The sequence below is a fragment of the Nicotiana tomentosiformis genome, chromosome 6, assembly GCF_000390325.3.
Source record: "Nicotiana tomentosiformis chromosome 6, ASM39032v3, whole genome shotgun sequence".
In the NCBI taxonomy this organism is placed as follows: Eukaryota; Viridiplantae; Streptophyta; class Magnoliopsida; order Solanales; family Solanaceae; genus Nicotiana; species Nicotiana tomentosiformis.
In genome coordinates this window covers 12252901-12266532 of record NC_090817.1, presented here as the reverse complement: position 1 = coordinate 12266532, position 13632 = coordinate 12252901, and the positions used below count along the sequence as shown (strand labels likewise).

At 37.1% G+C, this 13632-nt stretch overlaps 1 protein-coding gene across 4 annotated transcripts; it reads left to right on the top strand.

Annotated features, from left to right (window-relative positions):
• The first annotated feature begins 201 nt into the window (after nucleotides 1-201).
• Nucleotides 202-5515, top strand: LOC104084962 (mediator of RNA polymerase II transcription subunit 20a-like). Of its 4 annotated transcripts, XM_070177119.1 has the most exons (6): nucleotides 287-446; nucleotides 1582-1710; nucleotides 1812-1954; nucleotides 3157-3335; nucleotides 4009-4098; nucleotides 5144-5515. In XM_070177119.1, the coding sequence occupies exons 3-6, from the start codon at nucleotides 1945-1947 to the stop codon at nucleotides 5384-5386; spliced, it is 522 nt and encodes a 173-aa protein (XP_070033220.1). In that variant the 5' UTR covers nucleotides 287-446; nucleotides 1582-1710; nucleotides 1812-1944; the 3' UTR covers nucleotides 5387-5515. The 4 variants fall into 4 exon arrangements, with proteins under 4 accessions (XP_070033222.1, XP_070033221.1, XP_070033220.1 ...); XM_070177120.1 differs by lacking the exon at nucleotides 3157-3335 and having other exon boundaries at nucleotides 266-446; XM_070177121.1 differs by lacking the exons at nucleotides 1582-1710; nucleotides 3157-3335 and having other exon boundaries at nucleotides 202-446.
• Nucleotides 5516-13632: the final 8117 nt, after the last annotated feature.

Sequence of the window (13632 nt, the reverse complement as noted above, 5' to 3'; positions counted from 1 at the left end):
ATTTCTCAGAAAATGCTTTTGATTCTTCCCAAAAATACATTTTTCTCCCAAAAAAACTTGGCCAAACACTTCAAGTTAGAAAATAAAAGTGTTTTTGAGAAAAAAAAAAATTACTTTTGGCCTCTTGAAAAACTTGACCAAACATGCTATTAAAATAAAGGGTAAGAGGGGAAAACATTAAAGATAAGTAAGTCGCGTAATGTGAATGCGTCTTGTATCAGTGAATTTGGACTAAGCACACAGTCGCTAAATACAAACGGCTTTTGGCTAACAGTTTCCCTTCCACGATCAGAACCCTTCGCCGCCCCCTCCGATGCATTCCTCCGCCATTTTCGACGGCGAATGAAGTAATGTAATGTGGGCTCAAAAATAACCTACATTCAACCTTCAGCTCCTTCGCTGCTTCGTCCGAGAAAAGGCCCTATTCAAAATCTTCTGATTTTCAGGTAATTTCTATAAACAATCCATTAATTCTAGGTATCATTTTTAGTTTTGCGCATTGATATATAACAAGGTTTCCTTTTTTTTTTTTTAAATATGGATTTTGCTCAATTTGAGTTTTGAAAGTTTCCATTTATTTCCTCTTTTCAAAATCCGAGCTCCCTTCTGTTGATTATGATCTTGTGGGTGTTAATAGTTGCTTTGAATTTGCATCATTTTGTGGTTTTTGAGTTTGTACTTTGCTCCCAAAGTTAAATTCCCTCACTCGAATTAGCATTTTCCAGTAGATGACACTAATAACAGTGAACTCTTTGTTTCTATAAACACTCCACATTTTTATGGCCCGTTTCATTTGGTCTTTGCTTTGGCCTTTCTCCAGTTCTGAATTTGGTCCCCTCGACCCATTTATTCCCGCATTTCTCCGATTCACATGTCGCCATATAGTAGTACTCTTTGTCTAGCACAGCTTTTGTCAAGAATGGAATATTGTGGTTGTCAATTGTCATTGGGTTTAGCACCAATATTGGGTAGTTCATATTGCCAATTGAAAATTCATTAGTCGCCCGCAGCCAATCATCAAATGTCTGTCCATGTGTTCTTGTTAGCAATTGAGTGAAACCCATTGAGAATTGATATTTAAAGGAATATCAGCTGCCCTGTCATGAAATGACAAAGCCTCTGTCGCAACAAACATTTCCAGTGCATTAATCCTCAAGTTCACATAGTCACAATTCAGGGGTGCATTTAGCACAAATAGTCTATAGTACAAATATTCTCCGCTTGTAAGGAATCTCTTCATGTCAGGAATCTAAAAAGATAAATTGCAAGTCTTTAGTGCGTTTCAATTAATCACAATTTTTAACTGCACTTAGAGTACAAATATTCTCTGCAACATGGTCAGAGTCTGGAAAGAGCAAAATGCGTTCAACCACTGAGACTTAAGAGTTGCAAATTCTAAATGAGCTTCATACAACATTGAGTTTTATAAGACTCATTTGAAGAATGCGATTTGAGTTAATGCCACTCCTTGACGGCTCTTTACGTCGGTTAACTTAGGACGCATGAAAGTTGCATTCCATGTATGAGTTTTGCATATTTTCGGTATTCTCACAAAAACTACACATTCCTTGAATTTTGCAGCCAACAAACGAACACTTTGGGAAAAACATCCCTTCATTTTTTCCTCCAAGAAGAGCCAAAGGGCTAAAGGGGTTTTAGGGTGTAGTTTTCTCAGCTTGTTTTTGCAATCAACAATATGCCAATCAAATGGTAATGATTCTTGAATTTTATAAGCAAAGTAACATTTTCTATAGATTTTGGTGCATTTGCTTATATTTATGTGTACACCGTGTTACTTTGTCTGTCCCTAGGGTTTTGCACTGGCAGCCAAATGCAGGCACAACAGTCAACACTCAAATACTAACAGAAGTATCTCAGTGTGTTGAGAGTATAAATGGGGTTAAAGAAGGAAGGTAGAAAGCTACTCTTAGCTTCTACAAACCCATGCTCCGAGGTATTTCATTACATAATTAACCATGTAATCTATTTAATAAATACTAGTATTATCTTTGCATTTTTTGTTTATACCTGTGTTTTACAATAAAGGGTGGATTTTTCCCTCTGAATTCATTAAAAAAATTTGGGTTTTTAGCATTTTTTATTGATACCTGTGATTTACTATACATGAGTGCTTTTTCCCACCCTCTGAAATCATTAAAAAGATTGGATTTTTAGGTTGGTTTTATCTTCAGTAAGGTAAATTATTGATAAGCAAAGTAGTTTTGGAAATTTGGGTCCGAATAGAGCAGAATGGTTATGAAGGATCTTTGCCTTTTTATTTTTGGGATAAGGTGAAAGTTTATTCATGTAACAACCTGTGATTTACTATAAAAGGGTGATTTCCCCCCTCTGAATTCATTAAAAAGATTGGATTTATAGGTAGGTTTACTCTTCTGTAAGATAAACTATTTATAAGCGAAATAGGATTGAAATGATTTGGAGGATTTATCTAGCTGACACTAACTGTCTAGTTAATTGATTGATGGATTGTTCCTCTTCTGTAAGGCAGCCGTTTGGAAGCATGTTAAACTCGCGTAGGAGCACGAGTAAGAAGAATTTTACAAAGATAAAATGGGAGGGGGCAAGAGGATGTGAAGATTTACAGGGTAAAAAATTGAAAATGAAATGTTAGGGTGAGGATGTAAAGATTTATAGGGTAAAAGATTGAGAATGAAAAGTTAAGGCTCTCATGAGCAGCCTTTGGTAAGTCTGAAAACTTGTACTTTGGGAAAAAAAAGTGGTCCTTTTAGGCAATATAAACAGATGCACACAAGCGTTGACATATATGTTAGCGATAAGTTTAAGCTATTCATTCTCAGGCTAGTTAGGCTTGATAGTGCATATATTGTGCACATGTGAACCTGCTTCAACGTTGCATATCATTTTTTTATAAAGGAGAAATCTCCCGAGGGCAGTGGTGCACGGTTCGGAACTCGATGTATAATGGGCCCACCCCTCTACATTTTTCCACTTAAATACCTAGTTTTTGCCAGTGACAGGCTTACCCATGATGTACGTCTAAGTTACACATCACACGTTGCCCTCCTCGTATCACTAGGCCAAATCCCCGGGTGCAACCTTGTTGTCATTTTTGTGAGTACTTTTGCACCTTTATAGGAGATTTGATTGTGGAGTGACTTTTTTTCCTCTTAGTAGAACAAGCAAATGCTTTGGAGTTTCCCCGTGATTTTTTGGGTATTTCGCTTCAAGAACAGCCCAACAAGTATTACTTTGTAATTAGAGGGCAACGGTTGATCTTGGAAGCAGAGTCATCAATTCAGACGATAATGGAGAAGTTGCAGTCTTACAAAACAAGGGTTGCACTTAATTTTGAGGTTTGTATTACTGAGATCTGCAAATCGTTGTTCTTACTGCAGGAGGATGATTAACTTATCTAGCACCATCCACAGGCTTGGCTTTGTAAATTTAAATGTCTATAAGTCATATTATCCGCATTTATTGTGCTTCAATTATTTGTGTAGATTGAAGAACTTCACGGTGATGATTGAATGCATATGTGGGCCCTTAAACCTGCCCTTAGACACCTGAACTATTCTCTCAGTGGCTTCTTTGCCGTGTCACCAGCGTGTGTTTCACACGCATGTATTTTCTTAACTGTTTCAACTCATCTGTGTCCAATAGGTACAGTTTGAATAGAGATAAACGCTTAATAGGTCATGAGCTTATTAAGTGTCTAAATCTAAAATCCTGGCAAGTTTAGGTGTCTATGTATTCAGCCTAAAATAAAGTTTAAAGAATTGTGTTATCCAGTTGGGTGGCCATTGGCCAGCTATACTTTTTCAAACAGGACTCATTTTTGAACTAGCCAAGTTTTTTTTTTTTGCAATACCAAAAGCACCATATGTTGCTGGTGAAGGTTGTCTGTTCTCTATGGTGATTCTTAGAAGATAATTTTCCGTACTTACTTTGATTTATCATCCAGAATTCTAAAAATGAACTTACTTAGCACTACTTCATAATACTAATTAAAATATTTGACTTACATAGGGGTTTCAATATCAACTTGGTGACTTCCAGCTGCGAGTGGGCAAAGTTGTTCCAATTCACTCTGAGAGCTTGAGGGGAATAGTTATGGAGGTATTAAATAGCTTTAGATATTTGTTCTCTGTTGAATGCTTGTTATGTGGTTAAGCCTTCTCCGGAACATAGCTATGTAGGATTTCTGTGGTCTTTTATGCTTGTTATTCTGCATGGAGAGGAATTGATTTATTGTGCTTTCCTAAAATAATTACTGCATGCTTGTTATGTGCTTTCCTTTTCTTAATGCTAAAACATGGTCACATAAACATATTTTCAATTGAGACCTCTATGGGCTGGCTGAAGGAGTTTTGAGTCCTAATTTTTTTCGCATTAGAAGAAAGTACACTGGAATGGATTGAATCAAGTCAATAGTTGTTGGATGTCTCTGTGGATATGTGATGCTGTGTGGGGACGATCTTGTTGATCTTATCTCTATTAAGGTTCTCGAAATGCTTATGTGAGATAATGACTAGTAGCATCAACATCCCCCCAGGCAAGGGCGAAGCTATGTTGGCCCAAGGGTGGCCAACTGACCACCCTTCGCCGAAAAATTATACTACGTATAAGGTAAAATATTACTTGTTATTGATTAAAAATAGACTTTGAACACCCTTGCATAGCCCACTGGCAATTTGAATACCCTTATTGAATTTCCTGGCTTCGCCACTGCCCCGCGGGGGGGGGGAGGCAACAGAAAAAGGAAGACTAGTCTGAGAAGATGGTCTACCTTAGAGTACGAAGAAAGAATGATGAACTTTTCTGGGTGATGATATGTTTAGGAACAGAACTTCATGTCACACTTCACTTAGAACCTGAGTATTGGGATTGGCTGCATATGCTTAAATAGTAAATGGATCCCAAATAGCCCACTAGTAGGTTCTATTTCAAATACACAATGGACGTTCTTTTCTTTTCCTTTCCTCCCATTATCATCTTCAGCATGATCTCCCCCCTGTCTTTCTTCTGATTGTATAGTATGCGTTAATTGGGTGTACTTAGCTCTTCTCCACCTAGTCTTTGCATTGCAACGGTCGTTTATAAATTTCAAGCAGTTCTATGTTATGAGCATGTTGACCTCACAAGTTGTTTGTTTCTTTTGTAGATGGAATATCTTCCAATTTCCTCATGGGAGAAATCACACCAGATTATGGGTGAATTCTTCGACATATGGCAGGAAGCTCTTGCGAAAAGATCATTACCAGGTCATTTCGTGCACATTGAACCAATTTTTTCAGAGTTTGGACTCTCTGATCAATATACTTCACAGCACACAGCTGTACAGTATGCTAGCATTATGGCTCAAATGATAGCTACAGCTCAATCAGCACAAGCTGTGAGAAATTAGATTTTAGCATAATATTCTGTTGACAATATAAGATTTTAGCCCTGTACCTGCTATTACTGCCTTATATAGAAAACCGACGTTAAAGACAGAACTGAATATTAAGAAACTAAAGTGTTTCGTCATTTTTAACCTTGGTTTCAAGCTGCATAGAGATTACTGATATCCAGGACATTGCTTTCTGTAAGTTAATGTTATATTCTTTATGTTCAGAAACAGATCGGGAATATGCACGTAGAACATGATGTCTATACATAGCTACTTTGTTATTTATTTGCAACTAAAAACAGAATCTCAATACAAAGCAAGCTTAAAGCTACTATTGTTTCAGATCAGTATAACTTCTTTTCCTTTTACTGGGAAAATGTTTCAGATCAATATATTCTTTATGTTCAGAAACAGATCGGGAAAATGTTTGCTTGTCTGAAGTGGGAGAACTCCTTTTTTATTTTCTTCTTTACTTCTTTCCTCGAAGTTCAAAGTACAAAAGATCTAATTATCCAATTGTCAATTTTCATTCAACTTCTAAATTTTGTAACGATGTACTTAAATTTTTTTAGAAGTACCATAAGTCACAATTTTACAATTAATTAACTTAAAATAAATAAGAATTTTGAATAAAAATGCCATTTGACTTCTAAAATGATAATCGTATCATATAAACTGAAGAAAGATATAGTGCAATTTTTTAAAATAAAAAAACAATTCATAATCATCCTTTTTTAATTATTGTGCTCTAATTCTCTCACGTTTTTCACTTAAACGAAACAAATATCATTTTTCTACGTGAGAAAGAATACGTTGATTGAAAAACTTAACCTTATTTAATAATAAATAACTCTATTTACGCGCAGAATTCTCGACTTGCTTAATCCTTCAAAGCGATCTCATAGACAAATTGCATTAATCAAGAGAAATTAATGAGCAAACCATATACCACCCTGCGAAATCTGATCTTGAACTACATTATTTAGGGACAAATATTTGTTTCTTTTCTTTTTCTAGCTTCAGTTCTAATTTGGTAAAATAATGCACCCCACAGTAATAAAAGGAATAATACTCAATACAGTTCTCGAAGTTGAGATCGCATACTATTATAAAGGGAAAATATGGTAATCGCCTAGTAAGTATGAGCAAGAAGGAAAAGTTGCGGACCATAATATAAGATAAATCCCAAAAATCAAATCTCGTATTTTGCATGCCTACTTTTTTTTTTTTTTTTTCCTTCTATGATATATGAACTTAATTACCTGCTTTATCTTCAACGTACTTCCTCTTATTATAAATTAGTTATACTTTCAAGCTGATGTAGTGATTCAAGATTCATTAATCCCTTATCTTTCCTTACATTAACTAAACACTCTTTATTTTCTCTAGAAATTAACTCCTTAATTAAAGAGTTCCATTAATGGCTTCTTCAGAGCTTCCATCTGATATGGCTTTCGAGATATTAACTAGAACTTCCTTGGAAACATTAAATGCTTGCAAAGTAGTTAACAAGACATGGAAAAACTTGACATATAAATTAGGTTTTATGCAAGTATATTGTCACAGAACAAATAATATTTTAGGTTACTTCGTTCAAGGTTTAGAAAACAAGTACGTTACTATACTTCATACTATAGTAAGTACGCGTCGTGCCAAGATTATTTTATTAAGTACTAGGAGATCGTACGAGTAATACACGCTAACATGATAAATAGTAGTGAATATATTCCTTTAACAAAAAGTTGTCATATCACTTATAATTATTGAGAAAAAGAATCTTCGAATAATGATTGGACAGGATGCAAATATAATCATACCATATTTTTTAATTTACGGCAAATGTCTAAATATTTTCTTGTACTTTCGAAAATGGTCTAAGAATACCCCTTGTTATACTATTGGATTATCTATACCCTTGCAGTCATACTTTGGGTTCAAATATACCCCTCATTTAAACAGAGGGTACGTGTCATCGTCATGTTGACCAATTCTACATATCTCCTAATTAATTAAAAAGACTTATTACCCATACCCGAAAAATAATTTTCTAAAGCAATTTTTTTTTGTAAAAACCGGAAAAAACTAAATTTGTTTTTACAATTTTCTACCTCATACTATATTTTTTAAAAATAAAATTGCAAGTTTATTCTTCATCTTGTTGATACATGACATCATGAAATGACGGTAAATATACAATTTATCCAAACATTATATATATATATATATATCATAGCAATACAATATAACAACCATCCAAACGAGCTGTACCTCCTTATATAATTAGCAAATACCAATAAAAAAATACGATATACATGCCGATTTTTACCAGTTAGCACGCTGCAGATATTGTGCTGCAATATGCATGACATGCAAAAACTAGGATCAACCCTGTGTTAAACAAAATCATCTAGGCGAGTTTTGCTAACATGCGATTTCCAATTTAATTTTTTTATATGCACTATTAATCAAACTAGTTTTGTACAACTAATCTAACTAAATTCATCATCTATGCATATCTCGAAAATGTTCAATACAATTACTATGTTTAGTGTGAGGAAATTTATTTTCATCATTTAAACAAATATTATATTCTATTTTAACGTCAATGTATATATTTTTAATTGATAGACACTATACACACGTGCAAAATAGAGTTGAAGGCAAGGTTTCTTTGAGTCTCTAAACAAAAATCAACTATTACATGCTAAGGCATTTAGATCTTTGCAAATAAAAATAAACAAGGCAGAGAGAAAATTCAAAAGTTGTTGAATGGAAAAGGCCTTATATTAATAAATCAAAAATTTCTTTTACAAGGGCCAAACAACCCGATGAGAATTTGTACAAAGGCCAAACGGCCTCAACAAAAATACAAAAAACAAAGACATCCAAAAATCCTAAGGGGCCTAATCATCGTCGGGCGCTGCGTCATCACCTTCAGGGGCCCCGCTATCTTCGGGTTCGTCCGAATCTTCAGATCCCTCGGAATCCTCCTCCTCGGGATAAGTGAGCTTCTTGGCCTTGTCTTCGGATACCTTGACATTCTTGCTTTCGGCAAATAGGGAAAAACCCTGAGCTCGAGCTCCCTCGAGGGCCTCCCTTCAGGATTGCCACTTTATATGCTCAGCCAAGTTTCTCACTTGATCCTGAGCCGCCTCGGCATCAGCCTTATGCTGGGCCACCCTCTCATCTGCCTCGGTCTTAACCACAGTAATCTTCGACTTAGCCACCTCAAGTTCCTTGGCCAGATTTTCTTGGTTGGAAATCGCCAAGCTCAGTAGAGACTGAAGCTCCTTGATCTTTTTGGCCCGTACCGAGGCCATTTCTTTTGCATCCCGGAGCTGGACCTCAGTCGAAGTTAGTTGTTCTCAGGCCGTTTCCTTTTCCGAGGCCAGGGGATCCATGATTTTCTTCCATTCTTCGGCCTCATCTTTCACCGCATCCACCTCCGTCTGGAGCTGCTCGATCTTGTCAAGTTTCTTTTGAACCTGCAGGTTTGGGTTGTTAGCCACTCTGTCTGAATCATCGTCACTAACTTCAAATACTCGTGTTACCTGCTAGACCAGGTCGGTATGCTCCTTTTGAGCCTCTTCTAGCTAGGACTGGAGCTTCTCACTAAGGAACTTTTAAGCATCCCAATTCTCAATAAGCGCCCGGGTTTCAGCCTCGTGTTGGTTTAACTCTTCCCGATATCGGAGAAAGGTTTCGTGATGAAGCACTGAGGCCTGCGAACATAGAGAAGGATGTTATGATTGATTGCAAATTAATCTAAGTACATAATAAAAAGGCATTCAAAGTTACCCGATTCAACGCATGTTGAGCTTCGTTGATAGGGGGCCTCCACCTCGTCCATTTCGGCCTGATCCTTTTTGGTCACCAGGCTTACATTTCGTTTATCGAGAGTCAAACTGTGTGTTGTTTGACCAACATATTAAAATATCTATTTTATCATATTAACATGAGAAAGTTGTAACTTATAGTATTTCTCGTATAGTTTTTGGATATCTAAATTTTAATTTTAAAATATTAAGTTGAACAAATCAATTTTAGCAAAGTTTAGTTAAAGTGGCTCTCGATAAGCGAAACATGTCATCTAAATTGAAATAGAAGGAGTAATATGATATACAAATATGTTAAATTGTATCTCACGTGACATGTCTTTATGAATACATTTTGCCTTCTACTATTTCATCCTTATTTCTTAACGTTTGTATTTTAAATAATTTAATTCTTAATACTATAATTGATTTTGCTTTATATTCTAATATCAAATACTTAATTATCTTTTTTAATCACTAACATAAATAATTTATTTTTTGAGGATTCAAATTATTAATATTAGTTCACATCATATTTTAAGAATTTTTATTCTAACTATGTTTTTATCCACAAAAATTCTTTTGTCAAATGATAAAAAATCGAACTTTTGCGTTTCATGTTTGTCGTAGTATTAGTAAATGACTTTTGTCAGTTACTTTTCTTTCTCTCTTTGTAATGACTCGACCATATGTTTTACTTTCTCTACCCCCGTTCTCCTAATTAAGACTCCCCGTATGTACTTTTACTGTTTTATAACTTGCGGGGATAGTTAGTTTGGGTTTGGAAAGGTTCGGGTTAAAATCGAATCACTTAGTTCCTTAATAGTGGCTTATAATTGTTAAATTTGAATTGAGTCAACGTTTTGAGTAAACAACCACGGAACCGATATTTGACGATCCCAATAGGTACGTAAGATGATTTTGGACTTAGCCGTATATTCGGATCGGGTTTCGGATGACCTGGGATCGTACGCTTAATATTGGAAATTGGCGCATTGAAGGTTTTCAAGTTCTTTAAGTTTGGTTTGGAGTAGGTTCTGGTATTATCGAGGTTCGTTTGGGATTTCAAGCATGGGAATAGTTATGTATGGTAATTTATGACTTGCACACAAAATTTGGTGTCATTCCAAGTAGTTTAAGTATGATTCGATGCGTTCGTAGTAAGTTGGAAGAACTTGAAGTTCATAAGTTGATTCGATTTGGTTTTGGTGTGCGATTCTTAGTTTGATGTTATTTTACGCATTCCAAGGATTTGAGCAAGTCCGTTTTATGTTTACGAACTTGTTAGTATGCTCGGACGGGGTTCCAGGGGCCCCGTATGAGGTTCAGATCAAAAACGAATTGGAACTTGGAATTGGAGAGTTGTTGTTGCTACTAAAGTCTGGTGTCTTCGCACCTGCAGAGGGCGTGGCCGCAGATGCGGTGGGGTCATCGCAGGTGTGATGTGTGTGGAGGTAGCCTAGGAGCACAGTTGCGAGGAATATTCCGCACATGCGAGGTCGCAGATGCGAAGGATAGGCCGCATATGCAAAAATGGTCAAGGTGGCCTGGGGGCGCATAAGCGGACTTGCTTTGCAGGTGCGTGCGCGCAGGAGCCGAGAAAACCCGCATAAGCGGACTCTGGTCCGCAGAAGCAAAAATACTGGAGCTGGGGCTATTCGCAGACCTGATACTTGGGCCGCACTTGCGCGACCGCAGATACGGTCAAGTGGCCGTCAGTGCGAAAATCGTTGGGCAGTGAGGGTGCATTTATAACGGGACTTAGGCTAATTTCTTCATTTCTCTCACTTGTTGGTCAAATTTAGAGCTCTTTGAGGAGAGGTTTTCATCTAGAACTTTGAGGTAAGTAATTTATATACCATATGAGTTTAAATCATGCATTATGGGTAGATTTTAACATAGAAATTGTGGAAATTTTAGGAGATTATTGGAAAACCTAGATTTTGATAAAAATGGGATTAGACCACGAAAATGATTATGGAATTGGGTAGAAATTATATATTTTCGTGAGGTTATGAGTAACATTTATCTTCGAAAACTTCCGAAATCCGGGCACATGGGCCCCGAGAGGAATTTTAGGAATCTTTCAATTTGGGTTGGGTAACTCTAATATCTAAATTATGAACTTGTGAGTGTATATATCACGACCCAAAATCTCACCCGTCGTGATGACGCCTATCTCAATACTACATGATATGAGAAATATGACATCTCAGTGGAAAGACATCTTGTACTACTGGTCACTAATCATTCGGTCACTTAGTACTATTTATGGCCAATCTAGCCCAAGGATATTCCATCTCGTATATATACACATCGAGTGACAATCAGTCACACAGTACCGTATAAGACCAATCTAGCCCTGGGGTAATTTATTCCCATATGTAAATGATACGGACACGATCCATATCCAGGGAAAATGCATCACAATATAAATAAATAAGGCGAGTCCATGCCCTAGGATGTCCATCTGGAATATATATAATCATATACGCTCACTGAGGGTGTGTACAGACTTCGGAGGGTCTATTTCAGCCCAAGCGTGATATAAAGCCGGTATGGCCTACTGTAGGCCGGCAATCCCGATCCGTCTAATAATAAAGCCTATAAGGCCTGCTGCAGGCGGGCAACCCCGTTCCATATAATAATAGTATATATAAAGCCGATATGGCATGTTGCAGGCAGGCAACCCCGATCCATATAATGATAAATCCTACAAGGCATGCTGCAGGCGGGTAGCCCCATTCCATATAATAATAATAATATATATAAAGCCGATATGGCCTGCTGCAGGCGGGCAACCCCGATCCCATAAATATCCTCATAATGAATGAACATGACTGAGTATGAAATGTATATTTTTAAACAATTAAATTCAACAGCAACACGACGATGTGGGTCCTAAAATATCGGCACGTAGCCTAATCATGATCTTTAATACAAGTCTCTGCTCAATTCCTCTAACACGAGGAGAATATGCAGATAATAAAATGATTCTTCAATTTTTACAACCTCCAGGAATTTATTTAAGTCATAGTTTCTATGGTGCACGCCCACACGCTCGTCACCTAGCATGTGCGTCACCTCCAACAATTCACATCACGCGTTCAGGGATTTATACCCTTAGAACCAAGTTTAGAAGTGTTACTTACCTCAAACTGTGTAATTTCTTACTCGGATATGCCCTTGCCTCGTGAATTGGTCTCTGAAAGCCTCGTATCTTCCAACAAAATCCAAAATTTACTCAAAAATCACGTCTCGGAACCCGGCAAAAGTTACAAAATATGAACTCCTATTCAACCACGAGTCCAACCATACAAACTTTACTCAAATCCGTCATCAATTCGACCCTCAAATCTTCAAATTTAACTAAGAGGGTTTCCAAAAATACTTATCCCGTTGTTTTCCTTGAAAATCTCCCAAAAATCGCCTTTTCCCGAGCTCCAAATCGTCAAAAATGTCCCATTTTCAGAACTTAAAGTTTCTGCCCAGGCTTTTCTTCTTCGCTAACATGGCCCTTGCCTCGCGTTCGAGAAGCACAAAATGTGCTGCCATCAAATTCCTCTTCGCGTTCGCGAGACAGTCCATGCGAATGCGATGCACACTGAGCTTGACCTTCACGAACGCAGCCCCTTCTACGCTAACGCGAAGCATGATCTCACCTTCCTCACCAATTACCCTTCGCGAACGCATTGCTCCCTCCGCAAACGCGAAGGCTAAAATTTCTCAGGCCAAGTTTTCTCTTCGCGAACGCGATCTTCTAGTCGCGACCGCGTAGACTTACCTTTTTATATTGCGCGAATGCGAGGCCCCTGTCGCGAACGCATAGCACAAAAATCAGTACCCAACAGATCCTTCTTCACGAACGTGCTAACACATTCGCGTTCGCGGAGAACAAAATCACGCACCAGACATCCGTAGTAGCAAAACAAGGAAATATTGTCCGAAACCACTCTGAATCACACCTGAGGCCCTCAGGACCTCAACCAAACATACCAACAAGTCCTAAAATATCATACGAACTGAGTCGAAATCTCAAATCACATCAAACAATTCTAAAACCACGAATCATACCCCAATTCAAGCCTAATAAAACTAAGAACTTTTAACTTCTATATTCGATGCCGAAACCTATCAATTCAATTTCGATTGACCTCAAATTTTGCACACAAGTCATAAATGATATAACGGAGCTATGAAAATTTTAGAACTGGATTCTGACTCTGATATCAAAAAATCAACTCCCCGGTCAAACTTTCAAAAATTTCTATTTTAGCCATTTCAAGCCTAATTTAACTACGAACTTCCAAATAATTTTCCGGATATGATCCTAAGTCCAAATCACCATACAGAACTATTGGAATTATCAAAATTCAATTTCGGGGTCATTTACACATAAATCAACATCCGGTCAACTATTTCAACTTAAGCTTTTAACCTTGGAAC